This window comes from Lepidothrix coronata, unplaced genomic scaffold, assembly GCF_001604755.1.
Source record: "Lepidothrix coronata isolate B3197 unplaced genomic scaffold, Lepidothrix_coronata-1.0 Scaffold205, whole genome shotgun sequence".
NCBI classification, from domain to species: domain Eukaryota; kingdom Metazoa; phylum Chordata; class Aves; order Passeriformes; family Pipridae; genus Lepidothrix; species Lepidothrix coronata.
This window is the reverse complement of record NW_016690385.1, coordinates 116075-136232: the sequence shown is the minus strand read 5'-3', so window position 1 is coordinate 136232 and position 20158 is coordinate 116075. Positions and strand designations below refer to the sequence as shown.

Genomic DNA, 20158 nt, shown 5'->3' with positions numbered 1-20158 from the left:
ATTAGCTTTTAGAAAGTGTTTCCTCCCCTACTTTCACTCTGGGATTTATTCTACTGTCTTTGCCTTTAATGGCTCGTAATGCCACTACGAGGGAATCTCACCTTTTGGTCAGAACCTTCCTATTATAGGGAAATCATGAAATCATGATTGTAATTTACCTCAAACCTTTACTAATGATGAAAGCAACAATAAGAATTAGAAAGCCAAACAACAGGCAAAATATTTGTAGTATTTTTGAGTTTTGCAAGTCAATGGGAGCTTCTGACAAGATTTTTAGCAAAAAGGACTGTTCACTATCAGTTGTTTCCTCTGCTCTCCCTCCTCTCTTCAGGGCAGAAGTTGAGACTGTAGTTGGAAAGTTGCATTCAGCATATGTGAAACTTGAATAAATTCGAGATTTTCAAAATAAAGGGGCAGAGCTCGGTGAAGGAAAGTTGCTTCTTCCCGTTAAGGAGCAGTACAAACTTCTGGGAAGTGAAGGCAGAACCGTGCACTCCACCCCCGCTCGGTGCTTATCTTTGTTCAGAAGTGAAGGACAAACACAAGAATACACTTAAAATGTGGAATTCCAGAAATACCAGACTGCGGCGAGGCAGATCGTAAGGGATGAGTTATCCCAGCTGGCTCGCACTGCTAGGCCGTGCGGGATGAGCATCCCGGGAGTCCCTCAGCACAGGTGGGAAGGCGGGAGAAACTCCTGCCACTGCTCCAGCTAAAAAACGGAGTCTTTTCGTCAGCATTTGGTCGGTGCAGGAATGGCACGGGAAATCACAGCACACGCTTTTACAGAACCGAGGACGATTTCGGCAGCAAAATAAAATAAGTACGAGGTAGAAGAGAGACTGGGATTTTTTTTTTTTTTTTTTTGCATTTTACATTTTAAATTTTTTATTTTTGCCTCTGTGGACCACACCTAGAACCAGTCTGACGGGATAATGCTACGCGGCGACAAAAGAATTCCGAAGTGTATTTGCAGGCTCTGTGCCCGGCCTGGACAAGCTGCTTTTCTTCCCAAAGCTCAAGTGACAGGTGGATTTGAGATTTTCCGTACTCCGCCAAACCGAACGAGAGGCGCTGCGGACACCAGGGGTGATGCGGTTCTTATTAGGCGTGTCTTCCAATGCTAATGGCGATTCCCAAGGGTAGTGAATTTTTAATTTTATTTATTTATTCATGTGGGCACTATTGCCGCATCTGTGCAAGAAAGAGGAAGCAGTGGTTGAGAAAAAAATAAAATTCCACAGGCACTGGACACGAAGCACGAAGTTTACACACGTCGGTCCCCGCCCTCCCCTCAGAGCCCCCGTCACGCGGAGGCGTGGCTTTGGCAGCGCCGGCCCCCGCGATTGGCCGGAAAGGGCGGGCCGGGCGGGGAGGCGGGCCGGGATTGGCGGGGGCGGGGGCGGGCTGCGGTTTCCTTGGCAACGGCGCGCGCGGGCCCGGCCGGCGCGTCCCGGGCCCAGGTCGGTGCTGCGGGAGCGGGGCAGGCGGAGCGGGGGGTCCCTGCCCGCTCCCACCCCTGGCACTGCCATCCCCGGGCCGAGCCGGTGCCGCCCTGCGAGAGGGGGCTGGCGGCCGCTGCCGGCTGCCGGGGCGGCTCGGGGCCTTGGTGAGGGAGCGCGGCGCTGCTGGGGAGAGGGATACTTGAGGGAGGGAGGGATGCTGCAGGGAGGGCAGCTCGGTCCTGGCAGCTGCTGATGGTACTGACCATCCCCCCTGGTGTTGTCCCGAAATAGGTTCTCTCGCCCAGTGTGCAAGAGGCCAATCCTCACGCGCAGAGTGGAGGTATTTGGCTTATTTACGGTTTATTTACAGTTTATTTACAGTTCTGCGCAGAAAGGGGCGCTGGGCGGCAAATCCACGGCTACTACCAAAGCTTTTCGCTCTTTATACGTTTTAGCAAACGAAGGCGTTGATGTTCTTCGGCTGCAAGGTACTCAGTTCTCTTACTAATTACTATTCTATCTCCTATTGGTCAGTGATTCCCTCGCTTCTCATACTAATTAGTTCACGATTAGTCTTTCTCTTCTTTTGGGTTGTCTTGGGTTTGGGATTGGTGGTTGTGATTTCCCCCTGCCAGAATTACCTTTTATCCAGTTGGAGCTGATTTCAGCACAGTTGCTGAGTTGTCTTCATTAGTTTCTTCTCTTTATTAGTTTCTTCTTGGGGGTTCTGCCAAAGGCCCTTGCACCCAGTAAACTCTGCATTCTTTGTGCGCGCTATCAGTGGTACATCCTTCTCCCCCTAGGTCTGAGGTCAGTGAAATATGTTGGGTCTTAAACCTGAACAAGGCAATTCTAATAAGTACATTTTTTTCTAACTCCTGGACACCACTTAGAGCTTGTTTGTTAGCTGCTTCAGGTTAAATCTTCTTTCTTGTTGGTTAGGCTTGAAAGTGTATAAAGCTCAAACATCAAAGAACATCCTTTCTTAAGAAAATTTTTAGGTATTCCACATTTTGCAACCCAGGATGTTCCCAGCTCTAGCCTGCAGCCATGCAGGGCCCTTCCCCTGCATGTGGAGGGTTGTCTTGAAAACAAACAAAAACGAATAGGACATAAAGGGAGTTAGGCTGAGGGAATTGCTCTAACTAATGTTGGGCTTGTTTAACCTGGTGGGAACTCTATGTAGTTGTAATACAGAGAGCCACTCTATAGATCACTGCCAGTCTTGAATCAAAATGCAAAGCTCTGAAAAGGATCTGTATTTAAAAAGTTCCTGTGACTTTATTAAATGCAAAGTTTTAAAATTATTTCTATTAAAAAGTGGTTAATCATCATTTTATAATTAGCTAGTGAAGAAGTGAGGCTTGTTATTGATGTTGGTTTTTTCCTTTTCCCCCTCCTGCTATGATTTTCTGGGGTAATTAAGCTCGCAACCTGAGTCATCCAGTGCTGCCTGTTTACTTTTTATTAAGAGAAAAAACAGCCTTCACCACTCCAGAAAATTCCTCTGGCATTAATTAAATGCTTTATTACTGAAGGCATCTCAAATATTTCAGTTGTCTGACTGCTGAAATTATTTCTGGTGGAATTCTTTCAGGGTAGACAAGGGCTATCCCCTTTGCCAAGCGTGCTCAGCCAGGTGTTGCAAGGGCACACGTGATGGAAGCTCCTTTGCCAGGTAGCTGCAGACAGTGCCTGGGCAGCAGCAGGGGTTTGGCACCTACCAGATGTGTAGGTGAATTTTATGGGGTGTGGCTTCATGTCTGTTGGATCTATTTCAATCAGCTTCTATTTGTAGTGAATGAGGGCTTCCTAATTTGTACACGTCAATATTGGCTAAACCTGTCAGAATTAGAGTTTTAATTGAATTAACAGAGGGTACTTTATTTACTTTTTTTTTTTGACTTAATGTACCGAACCCTGAAGTAAATAATGTAGCAGGTGCTAGAGAAGGGTGTTCCCTTCTCCACAGTAAAAAATGCTGTTTTACTTTGTTGTCTGGATTATGGACTACTGACAATTTGAGGTGAAGTGCAATAGTCCTCCTTTTTTTTGTTGTTCAGTGTGGTGGAAGGGCAGGAGGCGGTGGTGGTGCTCCTGCTGGGGCTGCCCAGCGAATCAAGGGCATTGTGTGACATGGACAGGCTATAAACAGCCAGTCTACTTTGGAATCCAGGCCTCTCGGCAGTAATCAGCTTACCCTGCCCGTGCTTAGTGTGCGACAGTGTTTGTGTATTCGCTTCCTCACACCGGCCTTTGGAAAGTGTCAGGGCTGCTCAGAACATGCCCACCTGCCCTGTGCCTGGAGAGCTTTGCCAACAGCCATTTCCTGCTCTGATTCCCTGAACAACAGGTGATCCCTGTGTATCCGAGCCACAGCCATGGGATTGTTTGACAAGCTGGCAGGATGGCTTGGGCTGAAGAAGAAGGAGGTTCATGTTCTGTGCCTTGGCCTGGACAACAGCGGCAAAACAACCATCATAAATAAACTGAAACCCTCAAATGTGAGTAACCTCCTCAGTTCACTGCTGATGTGCGTTTAAAACTGGGCTTGCATGCTGTTAGACTAGATGTGACCACGGAAAAGAAAATTAAAAATCACTTTTTGGTTTGGTATGGTGGAAAAAATACATTTTAAGGGTTTCCAACTAAAACTAAGGGTAAGTATCCACATGGACATTGTGGAAACTTTTCCCAAAAAAAGTCACTGATAATGTGGCACATTTTTTTTTTAATAAGGAAGGGTTTATGATGACTGAAATCAGGATCTGAAATAATTTTCTCTAAGTCACTTAATTACTACAGGATTGCAGTGATGTCAAACATTTGCAATACATTAGAAGTGATGTCAAACGTTTACAATTAATACAATTAATAATAACTTGTCTACCTTTATCACGCTTATTTTAGTCTCTACCTGAAAAATAGTAAGTGCATAATAAATACTAAAACAAGAAATAATAAAATAGGAAATAATGCAAAGATGCACATTTAAGGAGAACTTCACTATTTTTAAAGCAAAATTATTTTCAAAATAAGTAGCATTAATTCTTGCAATTCGTTCATCCAGTGGAAAGTGTTTCAGGCCCCTAGGATGGCATAGTGTTCTGAGCAAAAATGGAAGTAGGGGGACCTTGTTTCCATGTAAGTTTATGGAATATAAATAGATGAATTTTCATAGGCATGTTCAAAGCCAAAGGCTTGTGCATCTTGGTTTCTTTTCACTTATTATTTTATGTGCATCTGGGAAACTGTGATTTTGCTGTTTACATCAGGACACAGATTCTTTTTTTTTTTTTAATTTTTGTTTAACTTTTCTTGAAGAGAAGCACTGGACATTGTTTAGAAAAACATGGTGAAGAGTCTGCTACTCTTCCATTTCTGGCAGTTATTCTTCCACTGAAAATTAAATAGATTTATAAACAAAAACTATAAACTACTTGCTATCTGCTGCCAGTTGTTTTGGGGAAATGCTACAATTTATACCGGGCAAATTGCATATTTATGTAATGTTTGAGACCTTTATCATAGTGGGGTTTTATGTCATGCCTTCAGCAGTAATGGATTCCTAACTAGAGTTGAACACAGACTTCAAGATTGATCCCAATAATAGGCATTAGAGAAGGTCTAATTATGCCAGGGAATTATGCAAGTAGAATAAATACAATTTGTTTGCTTTACTGTAAATCGAATAATGAGAATTTACTTCTAAATGTTTTCATTGAACGTGTTGCTTTGGGAGGGTGGCTTTGCATGGAACCTGTATGAGTCCTGCCTTTGCAAGACATGGCAGAACCTTTAGCATGCAACAAATGCCATTAGATCAGACTTGATAAAATTCTTTATATTTAGTAAGTTCTATGGTAGATGATTCTGAGCTCTGGATCAACCCAGCCTTCTTAAGAAGAACTGCTGCTTTCCCCCAGGAGCAATGTATTATGTGTCTGACAAATACAAGTGTTTCTCCATTTGTTTCCAGTGATTTCTTCTGGTCCTGATAAATACATTTGAAACAAATGTTGAAGAAATAACACCCACTCTGCACAAATTCTCCCCTGGTGACAGGAGCTGTTGACTGCACTATTTATGATGGTGGGGTTGCCATTTTCCCAGGGAAGCTGCAGGTGGATAAGCCGAGCTTCCTTCACTTGAATGCAAGGGGTCAACTGCTTATAGCCAGTGGTTTTAATAAGGGGCTCTAGAAGGTCTATAAAAGGATTGCATCTCACTTTCTCAGACAGCTCTGTGATCTAAGGGATGTGACCTTTGTTCCTGCTCAATATCGATGCTTCTTAAAGGAGCTGTTCTTTTCTCCCAACTTAGCTGAGAGGTTCCTTGGCCAGCTCAGTAGTAAACCTGTTTGTCAGATGTATCTATTAATAATGCTTTAGGTCACTGCCCATCCCTCTGTGGTAAATCCTGATTTCTTCCAGTGGCGTTGTGATTTGGGTAGAACCATGATCAGGCCAGTGAGTAATGTCTGCTGGGTCATTCCCAAGGTCAGATAGACTCCTCCAGCATTGAGAAGCTCTCAATCTGGCCAACCTAATATCTTGATAGGCATGTACCCTCCTTTAGCTAATAGGCTTGGGATATTGTGCAGACTTGTTTGGGTTCACATTGTGATTTCCAAAGTTCACAAACTCTGACCTGAGTCATAACCTCCAAGCTGTTGTCTCCACCTTAACCTCTCTCCTGTTTATTTCCTAGGTAATAGCCACACATACATGTACAGGTAGACTAATGTAAAGGGTAGAATCTCACCCCCAAGGCTAAAATGTCTTCAGTGCTGTTGTCCAGTAGTGTTCACTGTATTTCCTAGAAAATACAAAATCTTGGGTTTGAATTACTTTGTTTTTCTGAGAACTTTTTAAATATAAAGTATCTGGATTTGTAGAAATTTTTTTCTATTGTACAGTTTGGGTAAAAATAGATCTGTAATGTATTCATGTTTCAAATACATTTCAATATTTAAATTTTCTAACTTGCCTGTAAAATTTGGACTTACTTTCCTTTAAAGGCTCAAACTCAGGACATCGTCCCAACAATAGGATTCAGTATAGAGAAATTCAAGACTTCAAGGTAGTACTTTCTTTCCTTTCTCTCCACTTAGCAGTAGTGATTATTATACAACAGTTGGACTTAATTAGCTGTTTTAGTGGGCTATAACTTGATTAGAACTGAAATGTTGTAGTACCCATGAATCCTAATCATGATCTAGGACTGAGTGTGTTAGAATATATTGTTTTGTGCTGCTATAAAACTAGGTGTATGTATAAATATTTTTAAATGGAAGAAGTTTTTAGTTTTTTGCAATAGTGTGTATAAGCATTCTGTTAAGAATTCCCAAATAGGGCACAAGTTCCAGACTTGAGGAGAGACAGTAGCTTAGGGTGGTCTGTATTCCACTCTCAATCTGATAACCTGTGTTAAGGACTCTCACTGGAATTACTCTGAACAGAGTGCAGTGTAATCCCATTAAATGGAAAATTAAATGATGGCTACAGCATTAGTCATGTAAAGATGGCAGGAGCAAAGGCCAGGGAACAGAGGAAGAAGTCATTAGTTAAATGAAGACTAAGATAAGGAATGTCATAACACAAAGATATTTCAAGGATGGAACATAATTTTGTTCTTGTGTAACCTTCTCTGAATATTTCCAATGTGTGCAGTTAGTCTTCAACCAGGCAACCTCACTGGGTGAGAGATCTGCAAGAAAATTGTTTATTCCTTGAGCTCAGGTGTGGGACCCATAGGTTTCACATTTCTGTAGGAGCCTCAGCAACTGTGTTCTGTCTCAGCAAAACACATCACACAGGTTTGGGATTTGGCTGTCTGAGAATAAATTGATTTAAATTGCTTCCCTTTATTCTGATCCTGTGGTGGGAGAGATGATGACCTGCAAACACACTGTGTAGGATGATACTTTATTTAAAAAGCCAAAACAAACCTAAAAAAAAAACCCTAAAACCCTGACAAACCCACAGCTCTAGAATCAGCTGATGCCTGGATGTAGAGCTGGAAGGATGTGTCAAACTTGCAAAGACTGCTCTTTGTATCTTGGTCATCTGAGCTTACCTGTTATTACCAGAATGTGGTTTTGGTTGGTTTTTTTTCTGAAGGTGGATGGGGTTTTTTTAATCCTTTTATTTTGCATACATTTGTGCCTCTCTAGGGACACAATTTGAGACAGGCTGTGGATTTTAAGTTGTGGTTCATCTGAATTTCATTTATTCATTATAAACAATATTTGATATGATAGAAACAGAGACTGAATGGGAGCTTATTTTGTGCTTGATGTAACTTTAAATAATTGGCTCAGTTCTTTTATTCAGATAATAAAGAAACACATTTTCCATTGTGAAATATTTCTATAATAAGACTGCAAAACTGAATAGGATCATTTGGAGGCAGAGAGCTTAAGCAGAGTTCCTTTGGGAATTTTTCTCAGTTGATTAGGATTCAAGTTGATCTGGTTTTTTTCTGTCAGGGTAGCAAAGAAAATAGTTTGGGTGTGGGTTTTGTTCTTTATTTCTGTGCCTCATGCACTTTTTTCCTTTGCAGTTTGTCTTTCACAGTGTTTGATATGTCAGGTCAAGGGAAATACAGAGACCTCTGGGAACATTACTACAAGTAAGCCCATCATTTGTTTTAAAGCATTACTGTTCATAGTAACTGTCGTGTATGTTATTTAAACAGAAGTATGACCATATCTAGTGCTTAAAAATGATTCAGAGGAGACTTATACCTGGTGTTTGACAGAAGATCATTCTGGATAAATACAACTTTTCTTTCTGTTCTTAAGACATAACAGTTTTTCTCTGCTGTTATTCAGTATGCTTTTGGGGACATCCTGTTGGCTTCAAGACTGGGGGAACATACCAGAGGTGGGATTTAAATGTTGAAACCTGAAAACCAGTCCAGTTAGAAAGCTCAAGATGAGTTAGGTTTCCAACTTTTCAGTTTTCCTGTAAAACCTAAGAGATATTGGCTGATGGGTGACATTTTTAGAGGTGAGGGAAATTAACCTCAGAGAATAAGGCACATGTACCTCAGAACCTGAACAAATGTTCGTACATGTTATTTATTGAGCAGGATATTCACTGTACTATATAACACCATGGTATTGCCTTATTGGTAATAGAAATAGAAAATAGTATATTTTCTGTTTTTATAGCTTCTCGTGAAACTTGAATCTTTACTTATGTTATCTCACTGCTATTACTTGATCCTAATCTAAACAAGGTGAACCGTAGTAAACCACACAGAAGTAGCTTGGAGAAAAATAGAATGGAGAAATTCTGAAGATTATAATATTACTTAAATATTAATATTTAATGTGATAGAGCTTAAAGTATTTTTTAATTGCCTGTTCCTCCTGTGCAAAATATATGTTAGCAATTTGAAAACGTGTGGCTAGGAGATCTTCATTGTTCAGGAGTGTGAGATGTATGTCTCCCAAATGTTTTGCATTTCAGTAACTGGTGCCTTTAGGCTACTCTCAAAATGCAAGCAGAGTGCTTCATAAGCAAATAATTTCTGTGATTGCTGTATTTAATGCAGTAACTTATTCCTTGTGTGGCAAAAATGGCTTTTTCATCTCAACAGTAAGGGAGTTTTTTAGGTTATGCTGACAGTGAAATGTGCACTTGTATCCACCTCTATTCCTGATCCAGTGCAGTAGGCACATATTTAAGATTATCTTCTAAGAATAATATTAAAATAATTTTTAAATTTTATTAATAAAATAATAATAATATAATTATTTGCTGTTCAGTTTGTAAAGTTAAGCAAGATTTAATTTTCTAAGAATTGCAAAATGGAAATCAAAGCTGATCAAGTGTCAAAGTAATTGCCTTGGGGTACTTGAGGTTTGCACTTCTCTTTGGCTTGAAACTGTCCCCTGGGACATCCTCTAAGTACACTTGTCTTAAATATACATACAGTCATGTTGTATCCTTATTACTTTGTTTGTGAAGTTATTTTTTGGTAGTAAATACATTCTACTTCTCTTGATTCCTTTAGAAAAAGTACTCTATGGTCATAAACATTACTTAGGCATTTTCAGCTAGTATAGGAAAGCTTTATTTACTTCTAAGGTTCTTCTCTACACCAGAAAAGAATAGGCCTTTTCATGCAGTCTTAGGCTGGTCAAATTATTTCTGCTTTTCAGTAGGTCTGGGGCTGTTTCTTATCAAAATACGAAGGTAGGTGGTGCTTGAGGGTAAAGAATGTACCATGATGGCCTCTCAGAGAAGTGTAAAATTAAGCAGGAGTGAATATTACATTAAAATTTTAAATAAATGTATTTTTGTGAGTGTTTATAACTGATCTGGTGAATTACGAGTTGGTGAGGCTTTATTTGGTTTTCAAAATAAGTTTCAATAAGTGGAACATCAATATCATAAAATATCAGTAATATCCTGAAATAATGAGTTGAATAGTTGTATACAGTTGTCACTGTGGTCATACTGCCAGCAAAATGTTTTAATAGTTTGAAATAGTTGAGAGGTTTTTACCTGTTATTCAAAACAAAAGCAAGATTCTGTTTATGAAGACTTCAGTAAAAGTTAAAATGACCTGCATATGCCCAATTGTTAAACAGCTGTGGACACAGGTTTTTTTCTAAAAAGGTAATTGACCTTCATCTAAATTAACTTTAGTGTAGGAAATAAAGAATTTCCATTAAAAATTTGTCTTTGTCTGTTTTCTTTGTCTGCCTGACCATACTGTTAAAATAGCAGTTGATTACATTTTCACAGCTCATTTTTCAGCCTCAGGAGTAAAATCAAGCTTTTCTAAAAGGTCTTTGTAGACTGAACCTTGTATGAGTCACTCAGATAACAACCTCATGTCTCAAAAAAATGATGCATGTTACCAAAAGATTGAATTTCAGAAATAAGGCTCGATTCAAATGTTAATGGTAAATAACAATGACAAAAATTTAGAGGAAAAATCAGTTTGTTTGAACTTTTTCTGGTGTTTCTTCTGAAGCCTTTTCTTATTCACAGTTTAAGAGAACCTATAATTTGCCTCTTTGCTCTTTTTATGTTATGCAGAGAAGGCCAAGCCATTATTTTTGTCATTGATAGCAGTGACAAATTAAGAATGGTTGTGGCCAAAGAAGAACTTGACACCCTTCTGAATCATCCAGGTGAGGAGGCTTTTTTCCCCTTCTGTGTCCATATTTGTTGTTGTCTTAAGAAAACCCCGTATCTGACACATTTGGTATTCTGAGTACTTTGCAAATATTTTAGCCATTCATGAATACTAGAACAATAATAGTCTTCAATAACTTTGGGGGGGGTTTTTTACCTATTCACATTTACAAATTGATCATGCTTTTGTTATCTACACTGAGTTGGATTAGTCTGTTATTAATCAGTATTGATCAGAAGTTGCATTGTTTTGAGGAAGAATAGGACCTGTTGGAAGCTGGAGAGCCTTTGTGTGATGACCAACACATACAGAAATATCTCCCTGTCTGTTTTTTCCATGAAGACAGCCAATTCCTTTAATGTAATGCTTAACTTCTTTTTTCATCTTCACTGTATTTTTTTATGCTTTAGACAGAAATAAGAAGGGATAATTGTATCAGTCAATTACTTATAAAAGGATACATGGGATGGAAGAGGATATGAGATGATAGATGATGAGGAGCTTGGTTTTAAGAGTTTGGTTTAGTTTTTTACATGAGACTACATTTTATTAAGTTCTCAGATTGGCCAATTCTTCACCTTTCCACATAGCCAACATTACTCCAATATTTTTGTAAGCAGTATGCAGTTTTTGCTTCCAGCACTTTAGGTAGTTGCTTTGCCTAACCAGATCATAAAACTACATGTAGGAATTTTAAATGTCAAATAATCCTGATTTGTAGAGCCTTAACTTGTGGGGTTACCATGCTGAAAGTAAGAAAGGAGAAGCTGACTTGAATTTCTAACCAAGAGAAGTAGTATTTGATAGGGACAATTATGTTACCATGACTTTATTTTCCATGAATACAACAGACTAGTTCATCAGCAAAGATGCTGGAGTTGACTGGGCCTCCTTAATTTCACATTCAAGGGTATGGGCTCCTTCAAATGCAGGCACTAATAAGACAGTGTTGCAAAAGTCAAAGGGGAGGATGAGATGAACCAAACACTCCAGATGTCCCAAAGCAGGAATTACCCCTGGCAGTAAAGGTGATTCTGTGGGTGAAATGGAACTGCATAGGACCAAGGGTGAGAGGTAAAGGGTTACTGGTTTACTAGAGGGCAAAAGAGGGCAAATGGCATTAATAGGTCATTAATGCTGACATAGCAGGTCAGTCCTGTTCAGTTGTTTATGAGTTTGTGTCTCTAGTTACAAAATACCATGGCTGTGGCCATCTGGGATGTTCCCTAGAACCAGGAAAGGACAGTTGTGTTTTTCTGCCTTGGAGTATCTCAGCTCAAGTACAGCAACAGTGTTGCTGCCTGATCAGATTTTGATATATCACATCTAAAAGAGTCAAGGAACTTGGAGTTCCTCTAGTAGTAATGTTTAATAAAAGTAGCTGTTAGCTGAATCAATATATAAGTGGTTCACTATAGCAATATTTGTATTTGTATTGTTGTTCTGCCTTTCTTCCTGCATACCCTACATTCTCCCCATTGATGCTTCTGTCTTTATCATCTTCCTGGAGTGGTTTAAATGTATGTGTTTCCTTAAGTTTTAAATGGAATTGAGTCAATTTCTGCCTCTGAAAATCTTAGCAATCCCTCAGGAAAGCAGTTCCCTGTCTTTTTGCCAGACTTTTCCTGAGGTTGTCAGGTGAAAGGGAATGTGTGCTGTGAAGCATTAATGGGGTTAGAAGTTGTACATAATATTCTTCAGCACTTTGAAAGGTGGTAGTCTCTAGATTACTTGTTTTAGATACTGACTCTTGGGTCACTTGACCTCCAGCACATGCTTCTAAAATAAGCTGAAATTCTTGTAAATTTGAAATTCTTTGTATAAAATTAAACATCAGTGTCTGGCATATTTTTAATGTGTTAATTCACAACTACTTGCAACTAGACCATGTTAGCTTTCCATTAGTAACTGTGAAAAGTGTGTGAGGAAAATACTGCACATTAGGAAATTATGTAAATTGCTGTGACCACCACTTTATTTAGCAAATATCTTTGATTCTACATTTTTGAGTGTGTGGGCAGGTTGTGCCCCTTTTTAATTGCTTTTAAAAAACAATGAAAATTCCTTGTTTAATTTGTCTCTCTGCATATGTGATGTCAGGTAATTTCTGTTGTTTTAATTTACCCATAACCTGCAGCCTGTGGGTAACAGGGTTCGTTTACTTATATCATAAATTAATCTCAGAATTTCAGTTGGGAGACACAGAAGCTGTTCAACTATGGAATCAAAACAGATTTAATGATACTCTGGGCTTGTATTTTGAGGCCTTTGATTTGTGTTAACAGATACCAGAGGAAAAAAAGAGCTCCAGGGAGGGTAAATAGTTTGTGAAAATCATCAGCATTTTGATCAGCACTTACAATCTCTGAATGAATGTGGGTAGGTAGTGTTATCTCCACTGATTCTGTGGAAAGGTTTAGTATGGAATTTGAAAAGAACATAATTAGGAAGGTTCAAACCACCTCAGCCCCCACAGTTTGTTGGGCTTTTGGGGTTTTTTATCATCTCCCTCCCCATCAGCAGGTGCAGCTGGCTTACGTTTGAAGTTTTAAAATAAATCGTTAGCTTGTTTCCTGTGTGAAATACCTTTTTTTTTACTATTTAAAAAAAGCCTATGTAGCAGTTTTCTTCAGTAGGGAGATGGTGATGATGTGTGTTTTAAGTTGTTTTCCTGTCAAGGGTTGACAGACTCAAATGTAGATTTTTTTTCTAATCCTGTAAATCATCTTCTGTATAAATAATACAAAAAAAATCTTAGAGTTAGTCTTGGTGCTGGTAATTTTTTGGCAGTTTTACATCTCTAAGTTTGAAGACAGTATATTTTGTTTCCTTCCAGTGACTCTAGTCTTTTGGGGTGATCAGTGAGGTTTAAGCTTGTCTGTGTGTAAGTATCCCAGAAAATGCCAGTGTGTGTGGTTTGGTCTGTAGTTCTCACTGCTAGCTGAGAGGAGCTTCTGGAAAAAAAGCCCTTCAAGGGAAGGTAGGATAAAGGATGTCCAGATATGTGGATTTTTTTCCAATTGTATAAATTCTGTGAAGTCATGGATGCACTCCAGGATACTAAAGGATACTTCAGACTACCCTTATGCAACTGTCGTTGTGATGTTACGGATGAACACGAATCATTTTTCTGTCATTTTATACATCCAGTCCTCACTAAGCAGAGATGTGCAGTATTTGTAGGCAGTTGTTTCATCTCCTGTTCCTCAGCTTCACCAGCAGTTCATACCCACAGCTTTAAGTGTGGGTATAAGGTAGGGGGAGAGGGGGTGCAAGATTCCAAAGCCTGCCAGAGAGTTTGTGAGCATTCTTGAAGCATGCACCAGAGGCCATGTGACCCAACAGTGTGCTCCTGGGTAGGATACAGCCTTCAGAGAATTGCACTTACAGGTGAGCAAAATACCTTGCTGTATTGTTGGTAGCTTATCACATGTAGAGATTAATAAGTGTTTCACAATGTCATGATAGTTTATTTCTGCTCATGCCCAGATATCAAGCACCGTCGACTGCCTATTCTCTTCTTTGCTAACAAGATGGACCTCAGGGATGCAGTGTCATCTGTGAAAGTATCTCAGTTACTGTCACTAGAAAACATCAAAGACAAGCCCTGGCATATCTGGTAAATCCCTCTTTTTCTGCCCTTTTATTGGTATTACTTTGTGCATTCATATTTTAGCTCTGTCGTGACACTCATTACTATAAATTAAATCAAGCAGGTAAAAGACTGTGCCTTAAATCATGTAGATTATAGGTAAAATCATAGGTAAAATCATGTAGACTGTGCCTTAAAAGTTTTCACAGTAGAACTGTTACCCAAATAATGAAATGGAGGACTTCTGGTGAAATCAGAAAGCAGTGTTCTTATCAGAAGAATAGCTGCCATTATTTTTTGCTGGGAAATTGAGCAGAATTGTTATCAGAATGCTGCTGCTAGTTTTTCTTGCAGCTTTCAGAATATCAACAATAAAACATCTGGAGTTTTTTTGCACTCTGCAGATGCTTTAGTAAACTACTATTGAAAGGCCATTTAATAAACTGTTCTCATCTGAATTCAGAGGGACACTGTACTTTTTGTACTCTGTAATATTTAAGGAGATTTTTAGTTGTAGGAGCTAGTGTCTTTTCTTTCTGAAGGATGTAAGCTTTCATATAAATAGGGCTTTGTGCTAGTCTTCACAAGGAAAGAACTCTCCTTTTATCATAAGTGTTTTATAGAAGTTAGTTTTTTGCCTTACTGCAGTGCCCAGATATTATAAATAAAAGTGAAATCAGCAGCTAAATGCTGCTGAAAACTACAATTCTCATTTTAGGCCCTTTATTATTTAACTCGATTACCTGGACATTGTTCTGGGGTCAGTGCTTTTTGTCTCAGAAATCACACTGATGAATTCCCAAGCTTCTTGGAAGAACAGTAACAGTCCAGATTCACTGCTCTGCTGGTTTTCATGAGCTGCAGGATGAGGGCCATTTAAAGAGTTACCTCCCAGTGATCCAAAAGGTAGATTTACACTGTTCTCAGTGTAGTTTAATAGTTTTATATATTAACAGACACTCCAAGGGTTGCTGTTACAATGAAGTGTGTACACTCTGTACTCCCTCCCTCCAGTACTCCAGCATTCTCACTGTGTGATGGAACTCTGTGGGAGGACAGTTGGACTTGATCATCCTAAAGGTCTTTTCCAACTTAAATGATTCTGTGATTCAGCATTGCTGTTGTAGGTAGTAAACATCTTTTTTATAACATCACCTGAGGCAGGAGTTATCTCAGTAGAGGTGTTCTAGGAATTATTCCTCCACCTTGAAACGGGAATTAAAATAAATCGCATCATGAAAAGGTGTTTCCCTGTGGGGAAGGTACCTATATCATTTAAGAAGCAGTCTTCTCCATGTGAACTTAAGTAAACTGTACTTGATGCTACTTTGCAATTCTGTAAATTATAAGTATAGGGATGACTCAACTAAAACTGGTATTTTTAAAATGCTTTCATTATTTGATTTGTTTCTTTCAGTGCCAGTGATGCTCTTAAAGGAGAAGGATTACAAGAAGGTGTGGATTGGCTCCAAGGTATATCATACATAATTCTCTTACTCTATTTTCATTCTGTTAAACTTTTTCATTTTGTAAGGTTTTTTTCTTTATTATTTCCTTTGTTTTCTTTCTGTCCAATTCTGCTGTCAGATCAAATTACACAGTGAGTACTAATGCTCTATCTCATATTTGCCTTTCATTTACCTCCTTAATGTACACAAAAGATCATGTCTGCTTCCCTGACAAAAGTGTGTATTATGAAATATTAATGCAGACTCCTGCAAACAGTGTAACACTTCAATTTAAACAATACCAGCTCCCACACTTCAATTTATTATTGTGGTAGTTGAGTTTGTTCTTTAATTTATTCTTACTGTCCTGTCCTGGTTTTACATAACTTAATGTTATGTATCAGGAAATGGTGAATAAGCAGACTAGAAAAATAAGCCAAGTACACAAACAAATACACTAGTTTTCCTTATTCAACTTGAGTTCTTTAATTTAGAGCCAAAGTAAGAACAGCTTACACTATAACCCTCATAGCACATGCAGACACTCATAACTACATGGAAAATATGAGATCCAGCTTAGATGATGTGTTACATACAGCTTCTTTAATTACACTATGGATTATGTATATCCTTCTGTTGTATGTTGGTCAGGATCTGGTCTCTTTTGTCCTCCTGTGTACTGTTGAATGTATAGATTAGCCGAGTGTGGCCTTGTTTGGGTAGACTCCTCCTAATTTTAGCTCCGCGGTTTGCGTTGTCTGTGCTGTGAGTGCATTGGGATCCCCTGAACCTGCCGTGCCGGGTGTGCTGTGCTGCAGCGGCCACGGGGTGTCAGCGCTGTTCCAGAGACAAAGCCATTCCACTCCCTCCAAATCCAGCTGGATAGTAGCCTTGTCCCCGGTTTAATTTATCCTCTTTGCTCTGTGAACACCAGATTGTCCTTTCTACTCAGAATCCTCACCGCTGAATAGAGAGAGACGGTTTATTTTGCTGTGCTGTCAGAGACTACAAAAACATTTGGTCATGTTTTCAGAGGGAGGGATCCTCGCCAAAAATAGTCTTTGCAAAGAGATTTACTGCCCCATGGGAGAGCAGTGATGTGTCCTCCACCAACTAAAAGAATTCTGTGGTGGGGAGCCAGGATCTTAACACTGAGCTTCCTTCACTGCTTTGTCCATTTATCATAGAGGCAGATTCCAAGTCATGTACTTTTTCCTAATTTCAGACATAGTTCTGATTTAGTAATGTCTTCTTGTGATTTTTCAGAGTCTCTGCTTATCTCTGAGGAACCTTTTAAGTTTCAATCCAAATTTTGAGTTGATGGTTTTGTACGTAGCTTCAAGCTACTTAAACAGATCTCAAATTCTTGTCTTAATATTTTTCTGACAAAATATTTGTGTATGTAGATTTTTAAGCACACCAAGCAGATGCTTCTGCTGTCACTCACATAGCTCTTCATAGCTATTCACTTCTCATGGATTGTTAAACTTCTTAATTTTGTGAGCTGAAATTCTTCACGAATTTATCTAAAAATTTCCTTCAACTCACTGGTTCATTGTCCCCAGAAGCTTAAGAGGGGTTGGATTTAAACAGTACTGGCACCTAAGCACGTGCAGTTTGCAAGTCATACTTTTAATGGGTGAAGGCTTTGATATTTCAAGAACAAATTTTTACTCTGATTCTCCTCATTGCTAGAGCATTAGATGGGAATATTTGGAACAACTCTTTAGAGTTAGAACAGTCCCTAAATCACAGCCATAAAATTCAGTGGAGGAAATGACAGCTGGTGAATGAATGCAGAGTTCTCCTCATCAGCAGCAGTGTTTTCCTTAGGTACCTTTTGCAGTCCCATTACAGGGAGCTCAGAGTTGGGGTGACAGGGGCAGGAAGTTTTGCCTTTTTTTTTCCTAATGAGGGCTGAGTTTGCTATTTCCCTCTTTTGTAACAACCCATCAGCAGTAGGGTAAAACAAACCTGTTTCACAGCAGTCTAAACCCAGGTCCCCTTCCCTCTCAGTGGGGGAAATTGTGCTGAGTTCCACGTTTTGCAGCGGGCATACAGAACATTTATGCTAACTAAGGAGACATTTGAAGTGAGATATTTGCTGAGAGCAAAGAAGTTTTCATGTGAGTTATTCAAAAGCAAACTTTAAATATTTTGCTGTTCACGTTCAGTTATGTGGACGCTGATGTGTGTACACAGAATTGAAATGCATGCTTCATAAAATAAACTTCCAGGCCTTATTCTTGTCAAAGTTACCTTATAAGCCCGAAGAAGGTAAAAATTGAATTAGATGAAAGAGTCTTCCTGTTTAATTAGCCACATTTGGGGAAAACAACTTGGCTGTGCAGGAATTTCAGAAGTGGATGAGAGAGCATGTTAAAAAGAACTCTGTCCCTCATTCTTGTAACTACACCAAAATATCAACTGGTTATGTTTTCAAGAAAACAAAATACAGCAAGAGTTTATCTTGTGTTAAGACTGGCTGTTTCTTTTTATTAACAGATCAGATGCAAGCAATGAAGACATGAGAGATAAATAAAAGATGTGTGGCGTTCTTTTGCACCCTTTTTCAGTAGGTGTACAAGTTCCTTGAAAAGGAAGAACGATTTAAAGAAGATGAACAGATCAGCTAAAAGATACTGTATTGGCTCGTTTCAATTTAGTACCTCTTCCAGGAAAACTGAATGTAGGCAATATAGCACCTCAGGTATGCACACTAATGAATTAAATTGAATCTTGTGACTGGAGAGTGTATTTATAAAAAAAAAAAGATTTATGTTAACAATAAACATCTGCATTCATTTGAGTTTTAGGGGATAATTAGCCATCAGTAAACGCCCCTCTGTTTTTTGGGGGGACACCTTCTGAGGAAATGGGAATATTTATTTCTTGATAAAGAATAATCAGCACTTCCTGAAATAAAGCAGCATGAGATAATTACTGATTTATGTGCCCATTTTTAGGTACTTCTGCAAACTTTTTTAATTTAAAGTTTGACATTAGCTTTTTAGTAACCATCTATAATAGGCTTCTAGAAGAATATTTTGATTAAAGATACAAATATCCAGTGTATTTGTTACAGATGATTGCAGATGTTTTTTAATGAAGTGTTATGAATTGTTTTTGTGATATGCCATGATTATATTTGCATTCTCATCAATAAAACTTCAAATATACAACATGACACGGTTGGGTTTCTTAACCTAAATATGCTCTTGGATGGTCTTTATATCTTAAAGACATGTTGGTTTTTCTGTTACTTTCATTTGGAATTTGTTTATCCATTTTCCAGTGGATATAGCATTGTACACTGTAATAAAATGGTATCTCTGTTGCCAAGCTTTTTTAATTAATTGCATGTATTTTTTACTCTTCCTAATAAACTGGGCTGCTCTTCCAGATATTTAAGGAGCATATGATTCACGGAATCACAGAATGGGTCAGGCTGGGAGGGACCACAGTGAGTCCTCTGGTCCAGCCTCCCCGCTCGAGCAGGGTCATCCCAGAGCACATGGCACAGGATTATGTGCACAAGGTTCTGGAATATGTCCAGGGAGGGAGACTCCACACTCCCTCTGGACAGTCTGTCCCAGGGTGTGATCACCCACACAGTAAAGAAATTCTTCCTCGTGTTCAGGTGGAACTTCTGTGCATCAGTTTCCTAAAAGTTGTATTTTGAAAACAGTGAAGGGACAGTTCACTGGTTTATTAGGTCGTTAATATGAAATGTGTTATATACTTCTGTTGTGTATAAAAAAATGCTTCACTTTAGAAAATAATTAACTTTCTGACTTCAAGTACGTACCATAGGTAGCAAATTAGGGCAATAAGAACTTTATTTCTGCAATGTAAGCTCTTCCCCTTTAATCCCTCCTCCCTTGTTCAGGGAACAGGCAGGAGGAACACTGAAGGCTGTATTTAACTGGGTGATGACCTGATTCCTCTGGGAGATTTAATATGGAGCTCTTGCAAAAACTTCCTCCCCACACCCATTAACATATAAAACACACACATGTTATGTCAGCATGCCTTTTAGGACTCACTTAATAGAGGAATAATTGGAGAAAAGGGCCCCATCTGAAATGGTAGACCAGTTTCATGTATTTTCAGTTATTAAATAATTAAAATTAACTCCCATGCTTTGCTAGGGAGAGCTAAGTCTTAGTGTAAGAAAAATCTTTCTTACAGGATGCTGTAGTTCTGACAGTTGTGTTTATCATTGAAAGTATTTACCTTTCATGTCTCTTTTTGTGACACCTTTGGCCTTTTGTTAACTCTGAATCTAAATATCTGTACAAAAACCAAAGGATGAAAGAGTATGTACAATCCTGAGAAGTTTTCCTCTGAACTGTGGGCAGATAATTTTCTGGTTTACTTTGCATTGGATAATACAATAATGAAAATAATAATAGAATCATAGAATGGGCTTGGATTGGAAGGGACCATAAAGATCATCGAGTTCCAACCCCCCTGCCCTGGGCAGGGACACCTTCCACTAGCCCAGGTTGCTC

General features: G+C 39.0%; 1 protein-coding gene across 4 annotated transcripts; it reads left to right on the top strand.

Annotated features, from left to right (window-relative positions):
* The first annotated feature begins 1406 nt into the window (after window positions 1–1406).
* ARL6 (ADP ribosylation factor like GTPase 6) lies at window positions 1407–19002 on the top strand. 4 transcript variants are annotated; one of them, XM_017832797.1, is made up of 9 exons: window positions 1407–1463; window positions 1816–1933; window positions 3799–3949; window positions 6466–6527; window positions 8010–8078; window positions 10505–10599; window positions 14094–14223; window positions 15614–15669; window positions 18150–19002. In XM_017832797.1, the coding sequence occupies exons 3-9, from the start codon at window positions 3827–3829 to the stop codon at window positions 18173–18175; spliced, it is 561 nt and encodes a 186-aa protein (XP_017688286.1). In that variant the 5' UTR covers window positions 1407–1463; window positions 1816–1933; window positions 3799–3826; the 3' UTR covers window positions 18176–19002. The 4 variants fall into 4 exon arrangements, with proteins under 4 accessions (XP_017688286.1, XP_017688289.1, XP_017688287.1 ...); XM_017832800.1 differs by having other exon boundaries at window positions 1445–1463; window positions 1901–1933; XM_017832798.1 differs by lacking the exon at window positions 1407–1463 and adding an exon at window positions 1543–1609.
* The last annotated feature ends 1156 nt before the right edge of the window (window positions 19003–20158 follow it).